A 21,488-nucleotide genomic window follows, 5' to 3' on the forward strand; every position below is an offset into this window, starting at 1 on the left:
TGTACCAGCTATAACAGGAAGTAAGCCTAGAGTTTCCATTGCATTTAGCAAGGAAGAGCTTTACACTTCTGGCAAGAAGTTAGGATGCTATTTACCAAAATACTAAGGAGCTTTAGTGATGCTGTCTTTGTGGCTTCCTCTTACCTGACCTCAATCAGCATAAACGGTCTCAGCCCCAAACAGTACAACCCAAACAGGTCTCCATTAAGCATCTTTGTGCCTTCCTCCTTCCTACACAGGCAGGCTTCTTAGAATATCAACACTGCAGAGAACACATTGTATCTGGGGGCTCAACCAGGCCACCACCTACTTGAGAGTTTGGTCTACTGTAATCTAGTCCTGAGAAGACTACAAACTATATTCAGCCCTTTTACTCATAGAAATTCAACCTACTAGAAATGAACCTAGAGTTATCTCCAGATAACTCATTGTTCCCTCTTCCCAAAGTCAACCTGGTCCCATACAACTTCCAAATATGCTTCCAGGGTCTTACTGGAGAGGTGCCAACAAGTCTGATGAGCCCAATCTGCAGGACGGACTGACTACACCAACCTCCTGTTACCCATAACACCTATTGTGGGCAATTCATAGCCCCTTAAATCTAGAATCTAGTTTTCTGGGATCTCTTTGTTAACACAAGCTAAAAGGATATGAGCCCAAGTGAGGAGAAAATCTGGTTTTCACTCAGGAAGAGAAGTACATTTTCATTGGCCACCATGGGAACACATGGCATATCAGACAATGATGTAGACACTTGGAAGATTCAAAATTAAAGAGAGGCCACACATTTACAAAGAAGGCAGAAGAATGGAGATAATTCTAAAGAACATGATTATATAAAGTTATAGTATTTACATGAGAATTTTTCTCAATATTATGCTTCAAAAGCTCTAGAAGGAAGGAGGAACACAGGGCAGAGTGGTTGCAAAGTCCAGAAACAGATTCCCTGAATAGAAGAGGAAGCAAGGGAGGAAGAGATGGAGATGGCCCAGAGAAGACTCAGAGCAAGCATAGTGGAGCTACAGCTAGGACAAGGCCATGGGGCTTACAACCTCGAAGCTGGCCACTGTGTACATGCAAACTCTTCTGCCATGGCTATAGAATCAAAGATCATAGCTGCAGAGCCATCACAGGGTCACAAAAGGTCCTGGTCAGAGGCTTCACAGAAACTCTGTCCCTGGCTCCCTTTGTGATAGAAACAAGTCTGTTCTCATGACCACTTAACAGAGGTGGAGAGCCGAGGAGACAGGAAGATAAACACACCGGATAACTGGTCCCATCATAACTTCCAGTGTTTCTCACTGCTGTCTAGAGTTGAGAAGGAACCAGAGTACAGACAGAAAACAGTGGTGAGTAGTGAGTGGTGAGTGACCCTCAGGATCTCAGAGGTAGGCCAGCCAGACACATGAAGATGACCAAATCAGACGAATGTCAAGAGGACAAGAAATGGAATCCCTGAAGCTTGGGGCATATCTCAAATAATTCTGTTACAACAACACTAGACATACACACACACACACACACACACACACACACACACACACACACACACACGGCCTAATGCAAAACAACATATGTCCTGCTTGTAGGCCACTGGATTTCCCAGCAAGGGTTTATAAATTAGAGGTAAAAAAAAAAAAAAAAAAAAAACCACTGTAAGATTCACATTTCCAAACTGTCCACAGAGTTCCCAGGAAGAGGGGTTAGTGCAGGAATGGGAAGGTTGCAAGAGGTCCCGCTAAGCAGATCATGCTGCATCACGCAGCTCCAACAGGCTGCCAAAGCACAGCCAGCGGTCCCCAAGTGCTGCGTGACCCTGAAGTCCTCTTCTCTCCAGAGAGCTGACACAGGAGGGACAGGAGCCGCTCTGTATGGTTCTTCTGAATCTGGGTTCCACTGCACTAGATCTGCTGGGGAAATGGTCATTGTTACCCCTGGTAAACGGGATTTCCAGAGAGATGGGAAATCTAAGCCATTTCACTTCCCAGGCCTCTATTTTAGCTCCAACAGTTCAGGAGCCCCGGGGACGTGTGTCCTTCTCGGTGATAAGCTCTTCAGCTCAGAACTTGGCCCAGGGATTTTTTAGGGAAAAACCCTGACATTTTCAGAAAGGTAACTGTGTGGTATTTAGGATGTTAACGCCATTGGTCCCTACCCAGAAAATGCCATTAAGATCTACTCCCTCAGTCATTGGGATGATTTAAAAACCATGATCCCACACTTATAAATGTCTGAAAACCTGAGTTCAAACTCCAGGACCCACACAGGAAAATAACTTCTGCAGTTGTCCACCAATCTCTACACGTGTCAGGACCTGTGTGGGCTCACACACATAAATGTAATACGATTCTTTTCATGAGAAAGTAATTAACCAAATATCTCAGAAGCCAGTCACCTGGTAGGGAGGATCAACAAACTTGATCCTGGAGAGGAATCTTCGCAGCTCCCCACGGCCAGTTTTAGGAGTGGTCTCCTTCAGCTGGACCATCTGGCCTTCCATGAGTGCCCAGCGCAGGCTCAGCTTGCTGATCACCAGAGAAGTGGGGTGCCCATCAGGGCTCATCCCTGTTGTCCTGGTGACATAAAAGGCATCTTTCCAGATGTCATTGATTCCAACTGAGGAAGGACAATGACAAGCAGTTAGCAACAAGGGAGTGGCCAGCATGTGGTCCTCCACCTTGACTGACCTCCTGCTGCATCTTTAGAATAGGAGTTAACTGGTTGAAAGAGAGTGGGTTCTACTTTTCCCCCATACAAAGCTTTACCCATCATCAGGCTCCTTTAATACTGCTGCACTGTGAGCTTCAGCCAGTTTTCCTGGGGTAAATCGGTTTCAGCTCACTCTGACTCCTCTTTTCCTCTGTTGCTCCCCTCCTCTCCTCCTCTCTCCCTCTGCTCAGGGTTTTAGGAAACTGGGGCGCTTGACTCTGTAGGTCCTGTAGATGACCAGAGCCAAGTATTGGCCTAGCTAGATAATGAGCCTTTAACTGTCCTGCCTCTACCTCCCCAGTGCTGGATCAAGCCCAGGGCCTCCTGCATGCGAGGCAGACATTCCACCAACTGAGCTCCCGTGAGATTCTTATTTACCATTATTTAATGTTATTTAATGTTCCCCGAATAATGGTTATGCAAATGCTGCAAAAACAGCTCATTATATCTCTTACATGGTTCTGTAAACTGACACTCCCCATTCCCTCACCCCCCACTCCCCAATCAGTTGACTGCCTGCAAGTTCCAGATCATCCCCCACCCACCCCCACCCTCCACCGTGAAGCCCATGACACAGAGCCACAGCACCGCTCCAACTCAAGGTAAGGAGACGGTCCACAAGAGGCAAGCGTGTGGAAAGACATGGAGGGGCTTGGTGTAAAGGTCCACACATGTACTCAAGCATTTGGGGAGTAAAGGCAGGAGGGTTAGGTGTTCAAGGCCATCCTCAGCTACAGAGCCAGTTTGAGGTCAACCTGGGCTATATGAGACCTGTCTAATTGCCCCCTCCCTGGTTGAAAAAGAAAACAACACAAGGGAGATGTGGCTAGCCTGGTCTCCCTCCTTGCCCACTAACAGGAAAGAGCCCAGCTGAGACCAGCAGACAGCAGTGGCTCAGTTTCCAGGGCTTTGGGTTCCCGAATGAGGGTTTCTCTAACAGATGCTTTCAAGTTTGCTTTATAGTATGACTTAGACACACAGTGAAGCAGAGTCCTTCCAAATGCTCTGAGTGGCCAGGTTATGGGTAATTTTCCTCCTGTGCTTGTTCTGTTGACTCCAATTTCTATGCAATTTGTATGTTTAATATTCACATAAGTAATCATTAAATCAACATCCTGAAAGAAACATCTCTCTCTCCATTACATCCCACACAGTTAAATTGCAATCCTACGCCCCTAAAAGGCATCTGGCACAGCCGAGGCTCCATCACCTCCAGAGTGGTCCTGGAGCGGGGGGTACATGTCCCCCTCAGCTTTCAGCACATTCAGAGATTATGCATTCTTGCCCTGGAAGCCTGGCACCATGACTGAGGAAACTCTCCAGCAATGCCCTCATCCTTCCCTGGGTGGGCAAAGTCATCACACAGCCAAGACACACTCGCCGATGTGATGTCATTGGGACTCACCCTCGGAAGCTGTCACTATGCCAGTGGTGTTGGTCAGGTCCAGGAGGATAGACGGGAAGGCTGGGTGCAGGAGGTACAGGTGGTAAAGACCAGGAGGCTCAGCTCCTGGGACGTCATCCTGGCAAGGGTCACAGAAAAGGAGAGCACAGGTGACTTTACATCTCCCACACATGACACGGTCGGAGACAGAAGGGCAGAGCCAAGGGCTTCAGTCAGTCCTACTCGTGACCCCAACTACAGGAATATGTGATTTTCCAGAGTTCAAAACACGGATTCATCTCTAACTCCAAACCATTGTCTACAGTCAAAAATATATAAGGGAGGGGGGAGAAGGAAAGAGCAGAAGAAAGAAGGACAGAGGGGAAGGAAGATGCAAGCAAAGGAAGGAAGAGGATGCTTGCAAATGTTTGCAGAAAGGGGGAAGCAGGGAAGGAAAGCAGGAAGTGGGGAAGACGAAGTCAGTGTGGAGACTTTTCTTCCACCCACAGCAGAGCTGGGGTTCTCATCCCCCTATAGCAGGTAAGGCTGTGCAGAGAGGAGAGCTATTTCCGAACAGTTGCCAAATATATGTCCTTTCATTGGATGCCAAAACCAACTGCAAGGAGCTGGGGATGAAACCCCATGGTAGTGCTGGCCTAGCATGTATAAAGCCCCAGGTCTGAAGCCAATGGTAAGCATTGGGCTAAACATAGGAAAATCTATCAGCTCCCCAGAGAAACAGCCCTTTTCACTAGACAGAAGAAAATCACTAATTACACATAAAAATTGCTGAGATCTGAGAACTGTGTCTCAAATCCCTGCAGGAGGAGAAACACCCACAAAAGGGCTTTATCAACATGCCTTATGTGTGGGGATGGACTACGGTATCCCATGTGTGGGCTGCCACACACTCATTAAAGTGCACACTGTTGGCCCCACCTTCAAGGACTTAGCATGAGAAGCAGCCTCCTTGAGAGAAGCAGCCTCCTTGAGAGAAGTGCAGGAACGGTCTTGCTCCCTTACTCCCACCATGAGCCCTTAAGGCAGAGGAAGCCATTTCCATATGCCTGTGTACTGGGGATAGACCTTAGGCTCAACTAGCAGGACATGAAAATAACATGCATCACCGCCTACAGAACGAAGCCCAAAGTTCTTAGCATAAAAGTTAAAGCGTTTCGCCAGACGGTGGTGGTGCACACCTTTAATCCCAGTACTCGGGAGGCAGAGGCAGGTGGATCTCTGTGTATTTGAAGCCAGCCTGGTCTACAGAGTGAGTTCCAGGACAGGCTCCAAAGCCACAGAGAAACCCTGTCTCAACCGCCCCCCCCCAACAAACAAACAAACAAACAAACAAAAGTTAAAGCTTTTCAAGCCAGGTGTTATGACACCAGCACTTGGGAGACAGAGACAGGCAAATCTCTGCAAGTTCAAAGCCAGCCTGTTCTACATAGTGAATTCCAGGACAGCAAAGAGCTAAGGAGAGAGACCCAGCCTCAAAAAACAAAAACAAAGCAAAACAAAGCAAAAGAAAAAGCTGGAGTTTTTCACTGCACTTTTCTAAACTGTAACTGCATTTACTTGCTCCTGCCCGTATGGTATTCTCAATTCTCTCTCTCTCTCTCTCTCTCTCTCTCTCTCTCTCTCTCTCTCTCTCTCTCTCTCTCTCTCTCCACACACACACACACACACACACACACACACACACACACACACACTTCCTTCCAGTTCTTTAAAGCCACTGCCAATCATGTTACTTCCTCCTTCGGACTGTCTAACCACCCTCTCTATACTCTTCTTCAACACAACGTCTCACTCTCAGCCACAACCCGTATATCCAAGCTATTTCATGAAACACTCCCTAGTCGCCCTAATCACCTCGGGGCAAAGTCATCATCTCTCTTCTTTTGCTCACCTACCTCGTTACTTACTGTGCGCATGTGTCTACGTACGTGTATGGGCACATGAGCCACAGTGCCTGTGAGGAGGTCGAAAGACAACTGGCTGGGGGTGAGGGGATGTCAGTTTCCCCCTCCCACCATGTGGGTCCCCAGGAGCAAATTCAGACTGCCAACCTCAGGGGCAAGCAACTCACAGGCCGTCTTACCTCGATAGCCCCACCCACAGTTCTTATCTGCACCTCCAGGTGTGTAAGACACCCTTGGGGGTTACCCACGGAAGCTTATTTTGAAAGGCACCTGGCCCAGTCACCTCATTACTATATGGGGACACCAGGACGGAGGGCACGGCAGAACTAGAACCATAACCTAGACTTCAGGTCAGTCTGCTCGTCAAAAATGAGGGGAAGATAGTATCTCTCTGAGTGAGGAACAGAAGGCCAAAAACAAACAAACAAACAAACAAACAAACAAGCAAAAACCAGACGGCTCAGAAAAGTGACTTGTTGGGAGGGAGGGCATGGTTGACAAATTCAGAACTGTGTGTCTACCATGCTTGCCTGTCACTTGCCTTCTTGCTACATCCTGTTACGCTCAGGTCCTCACAGACGGAGTTCCATCACCTGGCACACAGCAAGTGAAGGCAGAATGCACCTCACTGGTCTAAGTCAGCTGTGCTTACCGCTGCTTCTGGGCACCAATTCTAGCGGGCAACCCTGCCTCGCACACCCTACCCAAATACTGCAGGCAGTGACCTGTGGCTTGGAACATGGTATCTTGGAGTGGTTTTCTCATCTGGGCCCCTCTCTGTCGTAGCCTATAGTTAAGGTGTGTGCTCAGTGCTCACATTGTTGATGGAAAGGCAAAGGTGAAGCCCAGCTCAAGAGTGCAGATCTGTTTCCACTCAACCCTAGAAGGTAACTGATCAGTCCTGGAGAGCAGCAGCTACCTCTATGTCACAGAGAAGGGGATGACCCCATCCCCATCCCCAACCCTTCCATCCTGTCCTCACTCACAGAATTAAGAGATGCCGTGGTCAGCGCTTCTGCCCAGAAGAGGAAGACAGACTTCTGGTCTGAAGTAATTGCAGAAGTGGTTGGTGTTTCCTTCATGTGACATGGTATACTGTGACTCCAGATGATGGAGCCAGAGGCACCGTCAACCACTGTCATCTGCAGTTGAGAAGACAGAGAAGACAGCCCGTCTTTAGGAGAGTGGCAGGACAAGAATAAACAAAAACAAAAAGAAAGACAAACATCCCAGAGAGCAGAATTCATCCTCCTCCGTATTTGTGAGGCACTGGGCTCCAACACCTGACACTCAAACCAGCAAATGCCAAATCCCTTAGAGAAAGGGCAAGAGTTTGCATGTAGTGACACACATCCTCATGTATGCTTAAATTGTTCTCTAGATTACAAATCCTATTGCAATAAATACATCAATAGTTGTTGCTACAGACATAAAAAGTAAACCTAGAAGAACTACAAGACAGGTAACATATATTTTACCTGCTCAAACAAAAAATCATCCTTAAGTGACTAGTGCACACCACATATTCCATACTTATATGTTACCTTTAAAAGTTTATGTATTTTCAGAACAAGAGGACCAAACACCAATGAAAATGAATGGTCCAGGTGATCCAGCATCTCAAAATGCCTCTGTTACAGTCTCCTCAAAATCCTGCATCCAAAACAGCTCAAGGCTGCTGGCTGAGATAATCCAGCCTCATAGAATACTCTAGTTAGGACTGTAATCTTGAATTTTCTTAGGGTCTCCAAAAATTCCAGTGCCTCTTGACAATAGGAAGCAGTCTAGAGAAAACAATGCCCACATTCCAAAAGATGGGTTGTGGATATTTAAGGGGGTTGGTTAAAAGTTATTATTGGTCATCGTTAGGGAAGAAACTAAACAAAAGAGTTAATTAAAAGATCTCTTTCTAAAGGAAAAAGGGGGTGTATAATAGAGAAATGATGAGATAAAAGGGTGGATTATTGAATCTATTTTAATACAAAAAAACAACTATTAATCTCAAAATATTTTACATTGCTATGGATTTTGGTTTATTATACAAATTTAATTTTGTTATACTGTATGTATGATTCTATTCTTATTTGGGATAGTGTGCTTATGCAGCTTATTTTAAAATATAATGTATAATTAAGAAATACGATTAACAGTCATCTATAACAGTCAAACTTATAGTCTTGTTAGGTATATTTTCAAGGTCATACACCTATCTATTTAGGTAGATGATCTTCAAAGACCTCAAAGACCTACAGAATATGGTATTTTAAATGTTTTAATAATGTAAGTCCTTTCTTGACAGTGAGGCACATCTGTTTCTGGCAGCACCAATATACTTCAGAGAAGATAATGGGCACTGAAGAAACTCCATATGGAGTTTTCTTTCTTGGTAGCAAAAGCTAGCCACTCAGCAAAGAAACTGCCCTTGCCTTAAGTGCTGACAGTTACTATCCAAACTGGACCAGCAGGACGCAAAAGAAAGTGACCGCCAAACTTTGCCAAGACAAAATTCTCTGCTTCTCAAAAATGTATGTCAGATATACTAAGCCAAAGTTGGACGCCCCAATGCTACAAAGAACTTTGGGTGACTGTCGAGGCAGCCAGATGTCCCTGTCATTAGGTGACATTACATCCTTCTGGGGTCTCTAATGGAGCGGAAGACTGGATAGTCATGGTTACAGTTTTTCTTAGTTATGATAAAGGGTAAATTAGGTATAAAACTTTAGACTCACAAAGACAAATAGATAATAAAATATTTTCTCTAATTTTGTCAAATACAAATGGACTGGTAATTGTAACTGTAATTCTTACTTAATAATTGTTTTTGTTGTATATATTCTTACTATGTTAAAGTTAAAACCTTCCCTTTTTAATTAGACAAAAAGGGGGAAATGCTGTGGACTAATTCCTTTGTACACTGTGAAGATTTGTCACTCAGATTGGTTTAGTAAAAATCTGATTAGCTGGTAGCCAGGTTGGAAGTATAGGTGGGACAACCAAACTAGGAGAATTTTGGGAAGAAGGGCAGAGTCAAAGGAGATGCCAACCAGATACAGAGGAAGCAGGACATGTACAAAATGAGGTAACAAGCTATGAGCTATGTGATAGAACTTAGATAAGAAATATGAGTTAATTTAAGTTGTAAAAGCTAGTTATTAACAAGCCTGAGCTATCGGTCCAGCATTTATAATTCATATTAAGTCTTCACATTGGTTATTTGGGAACTGGTGAGTGGGAGGAAGAAAAGTCTGACTACGTAACATCCAGCCACCACTGAGTGCTGCCTTCTCTGAAACCTTATTTTCCTACACTGAAATGCGATGCTCGTTTGTACACACCTTTCCCTACCCAGCTTTGAAAGATGGCTCCTCCTACCTAACTGTAAGTACAGGCTCCAGAAAGAATGTTAAGATTAGCCTAGAAAAGCTGGACAGCAGACTATAGCAATGAGCTGCTAGTTTCCATTTCATTCCTTCACTAGACCAGAGCTCTTTGAAGAGAGGCCCTTATTCTCCCCAGAGTCTCACCCAGGGCTAGACATAGAACCCATTCTCTCTGATTGACGTGAGGCCCATGGCTTACCTTCTTCATCCCAACTCCATCCTGTGTCTGCAGAAGGAAGTCCAATGTCTGGTCATCAGTGAAATACCCAGGAGTGGGCTGGCTGCAAACAGACAAGGAAGCAATAAACAGATTATACGGAGAAGAAACGGGAGCCTCCCTCCCTTCCCTTGCACCAGCCATGGTAACAAGCAATCCTTCGAGATAATTTTAAAAATGGAAAAGCTGCTAACAGCAGCCATGATGAAGGGTACTCTGCAAACCTGCGCAGGCCTTGAAGGCTCAGTTTCCAGAGTGGCATAAGATCTTGTCCCCGAAGCAGGACCAGGCCTTGTCTGGTTGTAATCAAGAGACTGCTGCAGTTGGAGTCTGGTGCCTTCACCAACTGGAGAAGCTCAACTCCATCACTGTATCGAACAAAACTCAACAGTTAGTCCCTGCTGTGAATAAGAGTCCCCTAGCCATTTATTCTGACATTTCATTCCCATTGTGTGCCTGCTTGCACAGACAGTTGTCCCTAGTATCTATGTGGGAACTGGGGCCAGGACCTCTGCAGATATCAAATTCACATGCTCATCCTCCTTACACAGAATGGTAGTCTCCATGCAGCCTATATCCTCCTGTGTGACGTAAACCATCTGTAGATTAGTTATAACTCTGAGTACAATGTAAATAGTCACAACGCTACACGCTTTAGGGAATAGTAACAAGAAAACCAGGTCTGTATATGTTGGGTAGAGACACAATTTTTTCCAAATATTTTCAGTTAGAAGGGGGGGGGGAGGTGAATCCACAAATGTGAACCCCTCAGGGTATGTACTACCCACTCCATTCTCGTATTCATTTCCCACCATCGTCTTCTCAAGTGGGGCACTGCCCATTCCTATTGAATCTCGTTCTCTTATCTCCAGAAAGTTCCATGAACGCTCAAAAGGAACTCACAACACAAAGCTGTGGTGTGATACCTCTCCACTTGGACCCTCTGGGGACAGTAACAGAGACAAGGATAATGACAAAGAGAACAAACAGAGATGGGGACAGGTGGCCTGAAATTGTCACTAAGCTTGGACAATAACTCTTGGCATTTACTCCATCAAAGTATTCCTTTTTTTCTGCACTACTGGAGCCATTCCGTCAAACCCTCTAAGACATGATAATACCTGAGATTCTGTCAGGAAGGAAAATAACAATCATTACCCAAGCCAAGACCTATGTGGGTAAAATACATAGATTGCTGCATATCGCAGCCATATGCTCTTAGTTGAGAAGTAAATGAAAATTAGAAAACAAATCAAAACAAGATTGCATGCTTCCTATTCTAGCTTCTGTCAAAATTATTCTTCCACCGGGAGGAAAACATAGGGAAGAGGAGGTCAAAGCCTTCGTATAGCTTTACAGTCACTTTATAAGCACATTCCTGTTCTGTTTGATTTGGACCCATGAAGTTAATATCCATCTTTGTAATCAAGTTATGAAGTGTACCGTGGTCACCATACACAGACCCAACATCCCACGACCAACCGCAGAGAATTTCTCACTGCCTTAAGCAGACCAGGGGGCTCCACTGTCCCCAAACCTCTGCCCTTAGTCACCAGCCAACCCAGACTCAGAGACTCCATGCTGCATGAGTCCCCCAGACCACTCCCTATGGGCAGTGACAGATCTCGGCCATACCTGTAAACATCGATGAGCTCCGAAAGGTTGACAGATCTGCGCTTCTCCCATTCTGGCTCTTCGATCTGCAGAGACGGTGGTGAGCTGTCTCGATTCTGGGCTTGAACAAAGATGTCCCGCAGGGCGACAGCTTGTATATTTCCTAGTGTCACAGGAAGAGTCAACACTGAGAAGCTGGGTTTAAAAGAGCTACCAGGCTAACCCAGGGTGGGGTTCCGGGCGGGAGACACAGAGCAGATCTCATGGGTCCAATAGAGCCCACTCGAGCTGGTCAAGCGTGGAGTGAGGGAGAAGTGATGCTGGACAGTCCCTGCTCCAGAGAAGGCTTCAAGGGAAAGCAGAGTTAATGTCCTACAGTAGGTGAGAGGCCCTATAACAGGAGAAGAGAAAGAGCCAACACCAGCAACCCCAGTGTGAGGGTTCGCCCTATCTCACGGGAGGCCTGGCCACCGACACCAGGGGAGCAGAAGCCACGGTCAGCCTGGCTTCTTACCAAAGCCAAACAGGATGTAGGCAGCCCCACTGGTGGTGATGTAAACCTGGGGACCAATCAGATTCCCCACTCCCACGATGTTGTATTTCACAGGTCGGCCTATGGGACTCCCTGTCCGGCCCGATACCAGCAGAAAACACAGATCTGGCTGGAGAAATAAAAGAAGAGAATGTGGGTTAATAGAAGCCTTTCATTTCCTAATGCCTCGTGAGCTAAGGGCTCAGAAACACTTCCCACGGCTGGAAAGCACAAAGCCAAACTTACCTGCTTCTCCCCCCTGGGAATAAGAAATGGGACCAATGTATACTCGCTGACTAGACATGCTGAAGAATATCTCTGGGACTCCTCAAATGAAGGAATGCAATAGTTACTGACGATATGGTCCCCTAAGGCCGGGAGCTAAATATAGGATGCTGATGCGAGGAGGATCTTTACTCAAGAGCCAGGATCTACCAGAGAGACCCTGATGGTCAGCTGGGTAGGGAGGAGAATCACCAGGAAAAGACATCTGGGTGTGCCTCTGAAGATGCTTCCAGAAAGGCTTAACCAAGTAGGAAGACCAACCCTGCATGTGGGCATCTTCATCCTATCAACTTGGGACACTCACTGGATTGGAATAAGAAACCATGGGCTACAGAGATGGTTCAGCAGCCATAAGTACTTGTGGCTCAATTAGGAGGACCAGTGTTTGGATCCCAAGACAAGTCCAGCAGCTTACGAATCTGGGATCAGAAATCATCTCCCATCCCCTTGGGCACTCACATACACACACTCATACAGACATGCATACATATAGACACATACACACACATAAACAAAGTGAGATTTTAGTAAGAAACAGAACTGAGCACAAGCCTTCATCTCTTTCTGCTTCCTGACTGTGGGTGATAGGAGACCAGCTGCCTCATGCCCTGCCACCATGCCTCTTCACACTGTCAGACACAATAAACCCTTCCTCCCTTTAGTTGCTTTTGTCAGGTATTTGATTGCAGTAACGGGAGAGTGACTAAGACATTGGTGCATCAATGTCTCAGCCCACAGAATTCTCCCTTCATAACATCAGATGTCTGGCCTGGCCACGGCTACTGCCAATATCACTCTCAAGATTCACGTTTCTGTGAACAGCCAGCTAGAAAATATTGTAGGCTTTTCCAGTTGCATGGTCTTCATAGACACTACTCTTTATTGTTAGTCTATCATGAAATTTGTCACACGCAACACAGGAAATGACTATGCTCCAACAAAAGGTTATTTCAGAAAACAAACAGTGAAGGAAATTTAACCCCTGGTCAGTTTGTTAGCCCCAGCTCTAGAAGATTTTGTTTCATTTATTTTTATTTTATTTACATATGTGTATCTATCTGTTGAGTATATGCTGTATGTGAGCAGGTACCCTTGGAGGCCAGAAGAGGGCATCACAGCTCTTTGAGCTGCAGTTACAGGCAGCTGTGAGTGATGTGCCAGGAGTTCTAGGAAGCAAACTCCAGCAAACACTCTTGCCTGCTGAGCCACCTCTCCAGCCCCTCAAATGTTTCTGAAAAGGTTTATCACTACAAATCCTAATAGAGAAAATAGATGGGTGTGGTTTACAACACACCCAGAAAAAAAGTGCTCATTCTGTCAATGCTAACTTACAGTGGAGTTTTAGAGGAATGGCATAGCACTCTGTTATCATGTATTCTAAAACACTCTTGTCAGAGACCCTAGAATAAATGTATTGCAAAACAGAGAGGAAGAGCTGACACACTATAGAACAAACTTAATGCTCTGAAAGGCCAGTATCAAAATTGTAAGAAAAAAGTTTTACTAATTAATCGATTAATTGAAAGATATGATTTCACTGATTATAAGCAGGGAGAAAAGCTTAGAAAGGCTTCAGCTACAAATACAGAAATCAAGTTTGCATTAAAAGAAGTTGGGTATGCAAAACAAAACAAAATATCTGGGTATGGGAAGCAGAGCCTAGGGAATTGCCACAAGTTTCAGGCCAGCCTGGTCTACATGAGCTGTGGGCCAGCCGAAGCTCTACAGGGCCTGTCTTTCAAGTGCTGGAACTCACTTTGTAGACCGGGCTGGCCTTGAACTCAGAGGTTCGTCTGTCTCTGCTTCTGCTTCTGGAGTGTTGGGCTCAAAGGCGTGCACCACCACCTTGTCTTAAAAAGAGAAAAGATGTGTGGTGATACACACCTTTAATAATCTCAGTATTCAGGAGGAAGGAGGGTGGATCTCTCTGGAGTTCAGGGCCAGCCTGGTCTACATAGTGAAACTCTGTCTCAAAACAAACATAAACAAAACAAAATGCCTGATGGTGGTGTAAGCCTTTAATCCCAGAACTCTGGAGGTAGAGGAAAGTGGATCTCTGGGAGTTCAGGGCCAGCCTAGTCTACAAGGCAAGTTCCAGGATAGCCAGCTCTACAATGAGAAACCATGTCTCAAAAAAAAAAGTAACAGTATCCTTGGGTTGAGATAGCCATGAACGGAATGGACTCTTTGTTATTCTTTTGTTTAAAAAGAAGTGGGCGCCAAAATGTTATTCTTTTGTTTAAAAAGAAGAAAAGAGAAATTTTAAACAAAACAATAACACTCTTTGCAGGTGTGGGGATGCCTATGTTAAGGGATCAAGGGCAAGGGAATTCCCTGTCTAGAGAAACTGGATATTTAGCCTTTGGAGTAACCAGCTTAGTGGGACCAGGCTAACAGCCACTGGGTTTACTAAATAAGGTGGAGATCAGATTCATTTCAAGATGCCAGCCAAATGGCACTGAGGTGGGAACAGTGAATGGAAGCCATTAGGGTAAACATCTCCACCAACAAAACAGCTCAGGGGCTGGTTAATGTAATGGGGCTCCTCACACAGAGTGACAGTCACATTAGCCTGGGTGCTTGAGGAGGACACTGGTAGCCATGGGTCTGGGATCAGACTCAGGAAGGTACATGGTGTGAGGGCAATAACTACAGGCTTCTCAGGTCCCTTCTCCCTCACATTCTAGAGCAGACCAGCCGCCACCCCCCAAACAGGCCCTTCTGCCAAGTCCAGCTCACACTCCACCCAGACCTAAGAATTCCACTGTTCCATTATTTGTACACTAGTACTCAAACAAGGAAATTCCAAGAGGCCGGCTGAGCAATAGACAGGATAGAGACAGAGGTAAAGCAGGTGAACTGATTCTCCAACAAGTCCTGTGCAGGGTCCTGAAAGCCTGGCCCAGGCCCCTCAGTGCCACAGGGCATAAGAAGCAGAGGAGGTATTAAGACTAAGATTTCTCTTTAGTCCCAGCACTCGGGAGGAAGAGGCAGGCAGATCTTTGTGAGTTCCAGACCAGCCTGGTCTACAAGAGCTAGTGCCAGGTCAGCCTGCAAAGCCACAGAGAAACCCTGCCTCAAAACCACTCCCTCTCCTCCCCCACCCCCACCCCCCCAAAAAAGAAAAAAAAAAGGCTGAGATTTCTCTGCTACTTACGGTGGTGAACACCTGAAATCCCAGCACTGGGAAAAGAGACTAGAAGGTGAAGATTGCTGAAGCTTAAGGCAAGCCCGAGCTACACACTGACTCTGTCCCCAGAAGTCTCAAACAAAAGAATGGGGTCTCCAAATGTGCTGACACACATAAACACAAGTGGTGCCTTGCTGGGCTGTGAGAACTGGGTTCCATCAGAAGGGGATTTCCCACGCTGTCTCATACTTTCAGAAAAACACTTCCTAGAGTGGGAATAATGGATTCCCCCTTCCAGTCATAATGGCTAGGCTACAAAGTTTAAAAATGGTATGGGAACAATTCCTGAATCGGTGGTTTAGGCCAACCTAAAAACCAAGTAGCTAGTTCAAGAAAACTAACAGAAAGTAATCACAGGTGGTTTTTTTTTTTTTTTTTTTTTTGGTGTGTTTTGTTTTGTTTTTTAAGATTGTTTTGAATTAGTTCTACCAGGTCTTTTATTTTAAAATTGTATCGAGAGTTGGACATGATAGCACACACCTTTAACCCTAGCAGACTGGAGGCAGAGGCAGGGAGATCTCTGAATCTGAGGCTAAATTAATTGTCTCTTAGGTGTAGGTATTACCACCACACCTGACTCATGCAGTACGGGGGACGGGGGTCAATCTAGGGCTTCATGCATGCTAAACCAGCATGCTACCCACTGAGCTATATATATATCCAAGGCCTGCATCCTATGAGCCATCTAGCAACCCATCCTATTTTACAGTTGAAGTAAATTTTAAATGGATACAATATAGTAAAACTAACATCACATTTACAGAGTAAGAAATAGGCAGTTTTCTAGGGACTTAATTTGTTAGCTCTAATTTTCAAAGCCTCCTACAAGGAGACAGAGCTTTCTAATTTAGACACGTGGAGGAACGAGGGCATCAAAAGAGTACAGTTTTCCCAAGGCCACAAAGCTACATAGCGGTGCAGAAGGAATCCACACATAGGCCACCCGCTCCAGAGCTCTCCCACACCACAGTCCTCGGAACCACAGTGGTATCATGGGAAACACTTAACCTCACCAAGAGAATCTGTTTCAGCCTAAGCCATTGCAAAAGCAAGGTTCTAGGCAGCTCTCGTAGTAACACCTCTTGAAAGCAATCTTCATACGAAATGTAAATAACACCTTTTGAAACAGAGATCATACCTGCAATTCTCCAATGGCCAGCACCACCAGATCTCTGACACCATCTCCATCCAGGTCTGGCAGCACCACAACGGGGGCAGCCAAGGTGCCATTGGACAGATGGTTCGGGTTTAGGGTCCACATGACTTTCCCTGGTGAAGGAGAAAGAGGCGGATCACCTCTGCTTTCTACACCAGCAAAGGGCAGCTGCGGCATTCTGCAGCAGAAAGGAACACTCAAAGGACTGGGCAAGGGACAGCAACCTCTCCCCACCTTTCCCCTTGAGCTTGTGTCCGAGAACAAGGGGAGGGGAACAGGAAGTGGGATTCCAAACCCTCCAGCATCTGGTTACACTTCTATGTAACAACCCCACATCTGGGTTTTAATTATTACTGTTTTCTTTTTTTTTTGGTTTTTCGACTCAGGGTTTCTCTGTGTAGCTTTGGAGCCTATCCTGGCACTCGCTCTGGAGACCAGGCTGGCCTCGAACTCACAGAGATCCACCTGCCTCTGCCTCCCGAGTGCTGGGATTAAAGGCGTGCACCACCACCCCGGGCTTACTGTTCTCTTTTATGTGTGTGTGTGACTGTTTTGACTGCATGTATGTCTGCGTACCACGGGTGTGCTGATGCCCAGGAAGGTCAGAGAGGGCATCTGAAACTGGAGTTACAGCTGCTTGGGAACGCCCCTGTGCTGCTTGGGACCTGAAGCGGGAACCTCTGCAAGTGCAGCCCGGTGCTCTTAACCCCTGAGCCGTCTCTCCATTCCCACACATGCAGATGTTGTAATCAAATAGAGACATCTAAGTCTTCCTGGCAAGTAGGAGCTGAGGCATGTGTCTGCTGCAGGGCATTGTAGCCACTAAGGAGCCCACACCAGAGAAACTGCAGAAGGCTGTCCAGAACTCCAGTCCTGAGCTAAGACACTGTGTGTCTGATTTTTTTTTTTTTTAATATAGGAGTTCATACAAGCCAGGCCAGCCTCGTTGTCCCTCAACTTCTGATCCTATTTCTACCTCTTTAATGAGGGCTGAGATCACAGGCCTGTACAACTGTGCCCAGTTTATGCGGTGCAGGGAGTCAAAACAGGGCTTTGTGCATGCTAAGTAATCACTCTACCAAGTGATTGCTATATCCAGTCCCCCCATTCAGAGGCACCCCACTATCCAAGTGTGTCACACCTGTAATCCCAGCACTCGGGAGGCTGAGGCAGGAAGATCTAATGAATTCAAGGTCTAGGGTACAGTGTAAAACCATGTCTCAGGTGCGGGGAGGGAACAGGAGGAGAGGAGGGAGGGAAAACTGTGGTCAGTATGTAAAACAAATGAAAAAAATTAACAAAAATAAATAAATAAAGTCGGGTGGCACACGCCTTTAACCCAGCATTTGGGAGGCAGAGACAGGCTGATTTCTGTGAGTTCGAGGCCAGCCTGGTCTACAGAGCGAGTCCCAGGACAGGCTCCAAAGCCACAGAGAAACCCTGTCTCGAAAAGCCAAAATAGAAAGGTAAATAAAATACTTTATTAAAACTAAAAACAATTCTCAAATGGGAGGAGGTAAAAATAAAACAAACACCCCTTACAGAACCTCTGATGAGGGAAGGGTGTTAACATTTGTTCAAGTTCTCCTGAGTGTTTGGGCCCTGTGACAAGCACATTGTAAGGAGACATCTTTATCATCCCAGATTTATTTCCATCACTTTGTCGTGTGGACCTAAGAGGAAAAAGGAGCTAAAAGTCATATGAACACCCTCCCCAAGCCTAGTTCTTTTTCCTAGCATTCAGTCAGTTCCCAGGTTCACATATGGACCAGCATAACTCAAAGAGGAGGTGACACTCGCTTGCCTGCTGTACAGAGAACAGAGCAGAGAGACTATTCACAGTCCAAGCCCCGACCCCAGGCAGCTTCTGTTTGGGGAAGAGCTTGTCCTATCACCAAACTGGTTGCAACAAGAATCTTCTTACTCCATCTACCCAAGCCCCTTATCTCATTCCCTTAATAATCACCTTCGGAACCAGAGCAGCAAAGCGGTCTCCAGCCTGTTTAAATACAAAACCCAGGCTAGCAGAGGCAAAGCTCAAGACCACTACCTGACGTTGCATTGAATGCACTGAGCATCTTGCGAGTCCCTGTCACAAGGCAGATGGTTTTGGCCACGCTTCCCGGTGTCAGATCCAAGCATGTGACATCTTGAGCCTCCTCCGGGAGGGGACTGGACCACAGTGTGCTGCCATTCATCCCCGAAAGGCACACAAGATCTGCAGTCGGTTGTGAGCCGCCACCTAAAGAAAGGCATGAGGAGAGATGAGGAACAGGCAGAAGAGACGGAGAGTCAGGGACAGGCAAGACACTTGACAACCAAAAGTGGATGACGGCAGGGCCTGAGGCAGCGGCTCACACTGTGTGCTCATCTCCCTCCTGTGTTTCTGACAAGGTGTGAACATAGAACTTGTCATCGCTCCTACCTCACACCTCATGTAGGACAAGCGGAAGACCAGCCACTGTGGGTTTTTCTACACTGCCCCACCATGTCTCCGCTTTGGCACCTTTCCCAACACATCTGTTCATCTGTCAGCCACCTTAGCCCACACTAAACAGTGACGTCCTTGAAGACAGACACTAATTTCTGATTATAGGATGCCTGCTGCACAAAGCAGCTGGTTGTTTGCTGAGCAAAAGACAGGGGAAGGCCAGCAGAATGGGTGGGTAAAGTCATCTGTTGCTGAGCCTGATGACCCCCGAGTTCAGTCCCCAGTCCCCAGCAGTATTCCAGGGTTCCCACACGGAAGAAAGAGAAAGTCAACTCCTATAGGCTGTCCTCTGGCCTCCGCACGTGTATTGCAACACACACACACACACACAGACACACAGACACACACACACAGACACACACACACACACACACACAGACACACACACACACTCACACACACACACACACATACACACACAGACACACACACACACACACACACACACACACACACACACACACACACACACACATACAGACACACACACTAAACATAATTTGAAAATCAAAAGGAAAAGACAGGAATAAAATCCAGAACACTGAGTAGTGCTTGTCAAGGGAAAGGAATGTGCAGAAACACAGGCTGACCTAGAATCCCTGCGCTGTGGGGAGTATATCCTAACCCTCGTCCCCAGCAGCAAATGCTCCCCAAGCAGAAGAGGCTGTTTTCAGAAATGGCCTGAAGGTTTGAGTAGGGGCAGCCAGGAGGCTTTGCTGTCTGCAGCTCTCTAGTTTACACCTGGGTGGGAGAAGAACACTTGGGGCAGAGAGAACACTTGGAGCGACAAGACCCAGGTCCAAGGAAGCAGAACCACAGCTGTTCAGGCCAGGACGTGACTTAAGAACAATCCTAATTCCTGCCAGCTTTACTTTTACTCTCAGGAATGGACATCTTCAGTCATTTCACACTTTCTACGTCCAGTCACCATCGTTTTCAAAGGTTCAGTCTTCCTGTTCCTCAGCAGTGCTAACCAAACAAAACAGGAAACAGGGTGTGGCCGGCCCTGTTCGACCTCCTGCCAAGGGTAGCAGTCGGTGTAACCTCTAGACTTTTCCTGTCCAATCCCGTGCTCTTCTTCCTGCCTGAGACCCCACTGAGTACAGACACACTCTCTGACTCGTGTTTTTCCGGGAGGTGAAGGATTTCACCTTCCAGGTGACACTGCAGCTCTTGTAGGTGGAATCACAGTCCTACTGCCAAGCTCTCTAAACAATCAGCACAACCATGGAGGAGGGAACAGTGCCTGCTGTGGCCGGTGCAAGCTTGTTGGATGAGTCATGAGCAACTAGTTATACCCCTCTCTCCCCAGTGGCACAAAGCATTGTGGGTTATAGGTTCATCCATATGGCACGAGGGTCGAGGATATGAACTACAGAATCGAGTTCTTGGACTTGAAACTCCAGGTCTACCTTTATCAGATGTGGGACTCTAACATGTTCCTTACCCTCAGTGTGCCTCAGTTTCCTCATTGTAAAAGGGGACAAAAGTACTCCCCTAGTTGGTAGGATTGTGTTGAGGAGCAAATTCATCTGATGTGCTATGTGCCTCCAACACAGCACAGCACACAGGAAGCACCTAACAAGAGTTATTGTAGCCGTTTGACTGAGAAATGTCCCCAACAGGTTCAGGTGTTTGAACAGTTGGTCCTTAGTTGAAGGCAACATTTGAGGACATTGTGGAACCTTTAAGATGTGACCCTTGCTGGAGAAAGTGTGTCACCAGGGCAGGGAGGGCTTTTGGAGCTCATTGCCAAAATAAACTCTTTCTGTTTATTTTGTCACAGGATAAAAAAGTAACAAATGCAGTTACATTCTTACTTCTTACAATCTGCGGGCAAATCATATTTCTCAGCACAGTGTCCAACCCTCAGTCTTGTGGCTATGGGTCTTGATGTAAAGCAAAGCTATGCATCTGAAGGGACCAGCTCCCCATTTTGGCAGCCAAAACAGCCTAACTCGTGCTTGCCTGACCTTGCCTTAGTCACTAGAGGTTAGGTGCCTGCCTTGTGGCAAGGAACCAATCAGAAGTTAGCTGGTGGTGCTATGCTTTACGGCTCTGGGTGTGCTTTACGGACAAGTGTACAGCAATGACTTGCAGAGCATAGCAACCACCCTGGGAGGGCCTATGGGCCATGACAACCAGTTGACCAATTAACACAGCGCAAACTCTCCAAGCCTGGAGGCACATCAATCCTGAGCCTGTGCGTACCCCTAGACACGCCCCTTACACTGCCCTATAAGATCTCTATGCAAACTTGTCTTTCCTAGCCACCCGCCATGGCGGGTGGATGGAAGGCCTGAGCTAACATGGGGTTAGCTCGTTAAACAACCACAATAAAGCCTCGTGCAGTTTGCATCAAGTTTCCGCCTCTGCATGGTGATTGGGGTGACCGAGGTCCTGGGCTGAGATCCTGGGGTCCTGAGCATCCGGGGGTCTTTCACATCTTGATGTAAAGCAAAGTAGGCAAAATGCCAAATAACTTCAGCATTCCTAACCTAACTGCAAAGGTGAATGAATCAAAACCAGGAAAATGAAGTCAGAGCTAAGATCATGTGAAAGAAACCCAGAAGTTTTCTCTGTCACAAAGCTGCATCTATACATC

At 46.4% G+C, this 21,488-nt stretch overlaps 1 protein-coding gene across 3 annotated transcripts in view; it reads right to left on the minus strand.

Moving 5' to 3' along the window:
• Positions 1–1,738: 1,738 nt before the first annotated feature.
• The window catches only part of Fam234b (family with sequence similarity 234 member B), a 38,535-nt gene continuing 18,785 nt past the window's right edge, over positions 1,739–21,488 (minus strand). For 2 of the 3 annotated variants that reach the window (XM_027429898.2, XM_027429896.2), the window contains exons 4-13: positions 18,443–18,634; positions 16,375–16,505; positions 11,744–11,891; positions 11,251–11,392; positions 9,840–9,983; positions 9,598–9,679; positions 7,005–7,160; positions 4,115–4,232; positions 2,396–2,616; positions 1,739–1,910 (exon numbers count right to left, since the gene is read on the minus strand). In XM_027429898.2, coding sequence (XP_027285699.1) covers positions 1,902–1,910; positions 2,396–2,616; positions 4,115–4,232; positions 7,005–7,160; positions 9,598–9,679; positions 9,840–9,983; positions 11,251–11,392; positions 11,744–11,891; positions 16,375–16,505; positions 18,443–18,634 — 1,343 coding nt within the window. In that variant the 3' untranslated portion in view covers positions 1,739–1,901. The remainder of the gene's footprint in view (positions 1,911–2,395; positions 2,617–4,114; positions 4,233–7,004; positions 7,161–9,597; positions 9,680–9,839; positions 9,984–11,250; positions 11,393–11,743; positions 11,892–16,374; positions 16,506–18,442; positions 18,635–21,488) is intronic. The other variant, XM_027429897.2, reaches the window with a different exon arrangement.

Source organism: Cricetulus griseus, chromosome 8, assembly GCF_003668045.3.
Source record: "Cricetulus griseus strain 17A/GY chromosome 8, alternate assembly CriGri-PICRH-1.0, whole genome shotgun sequence".
NCBI lineage: Eukaryota > Metazoa > Chordata > Mammalia > Rodentia > Cricetidae > Cricetulus > Cricetulus griseus.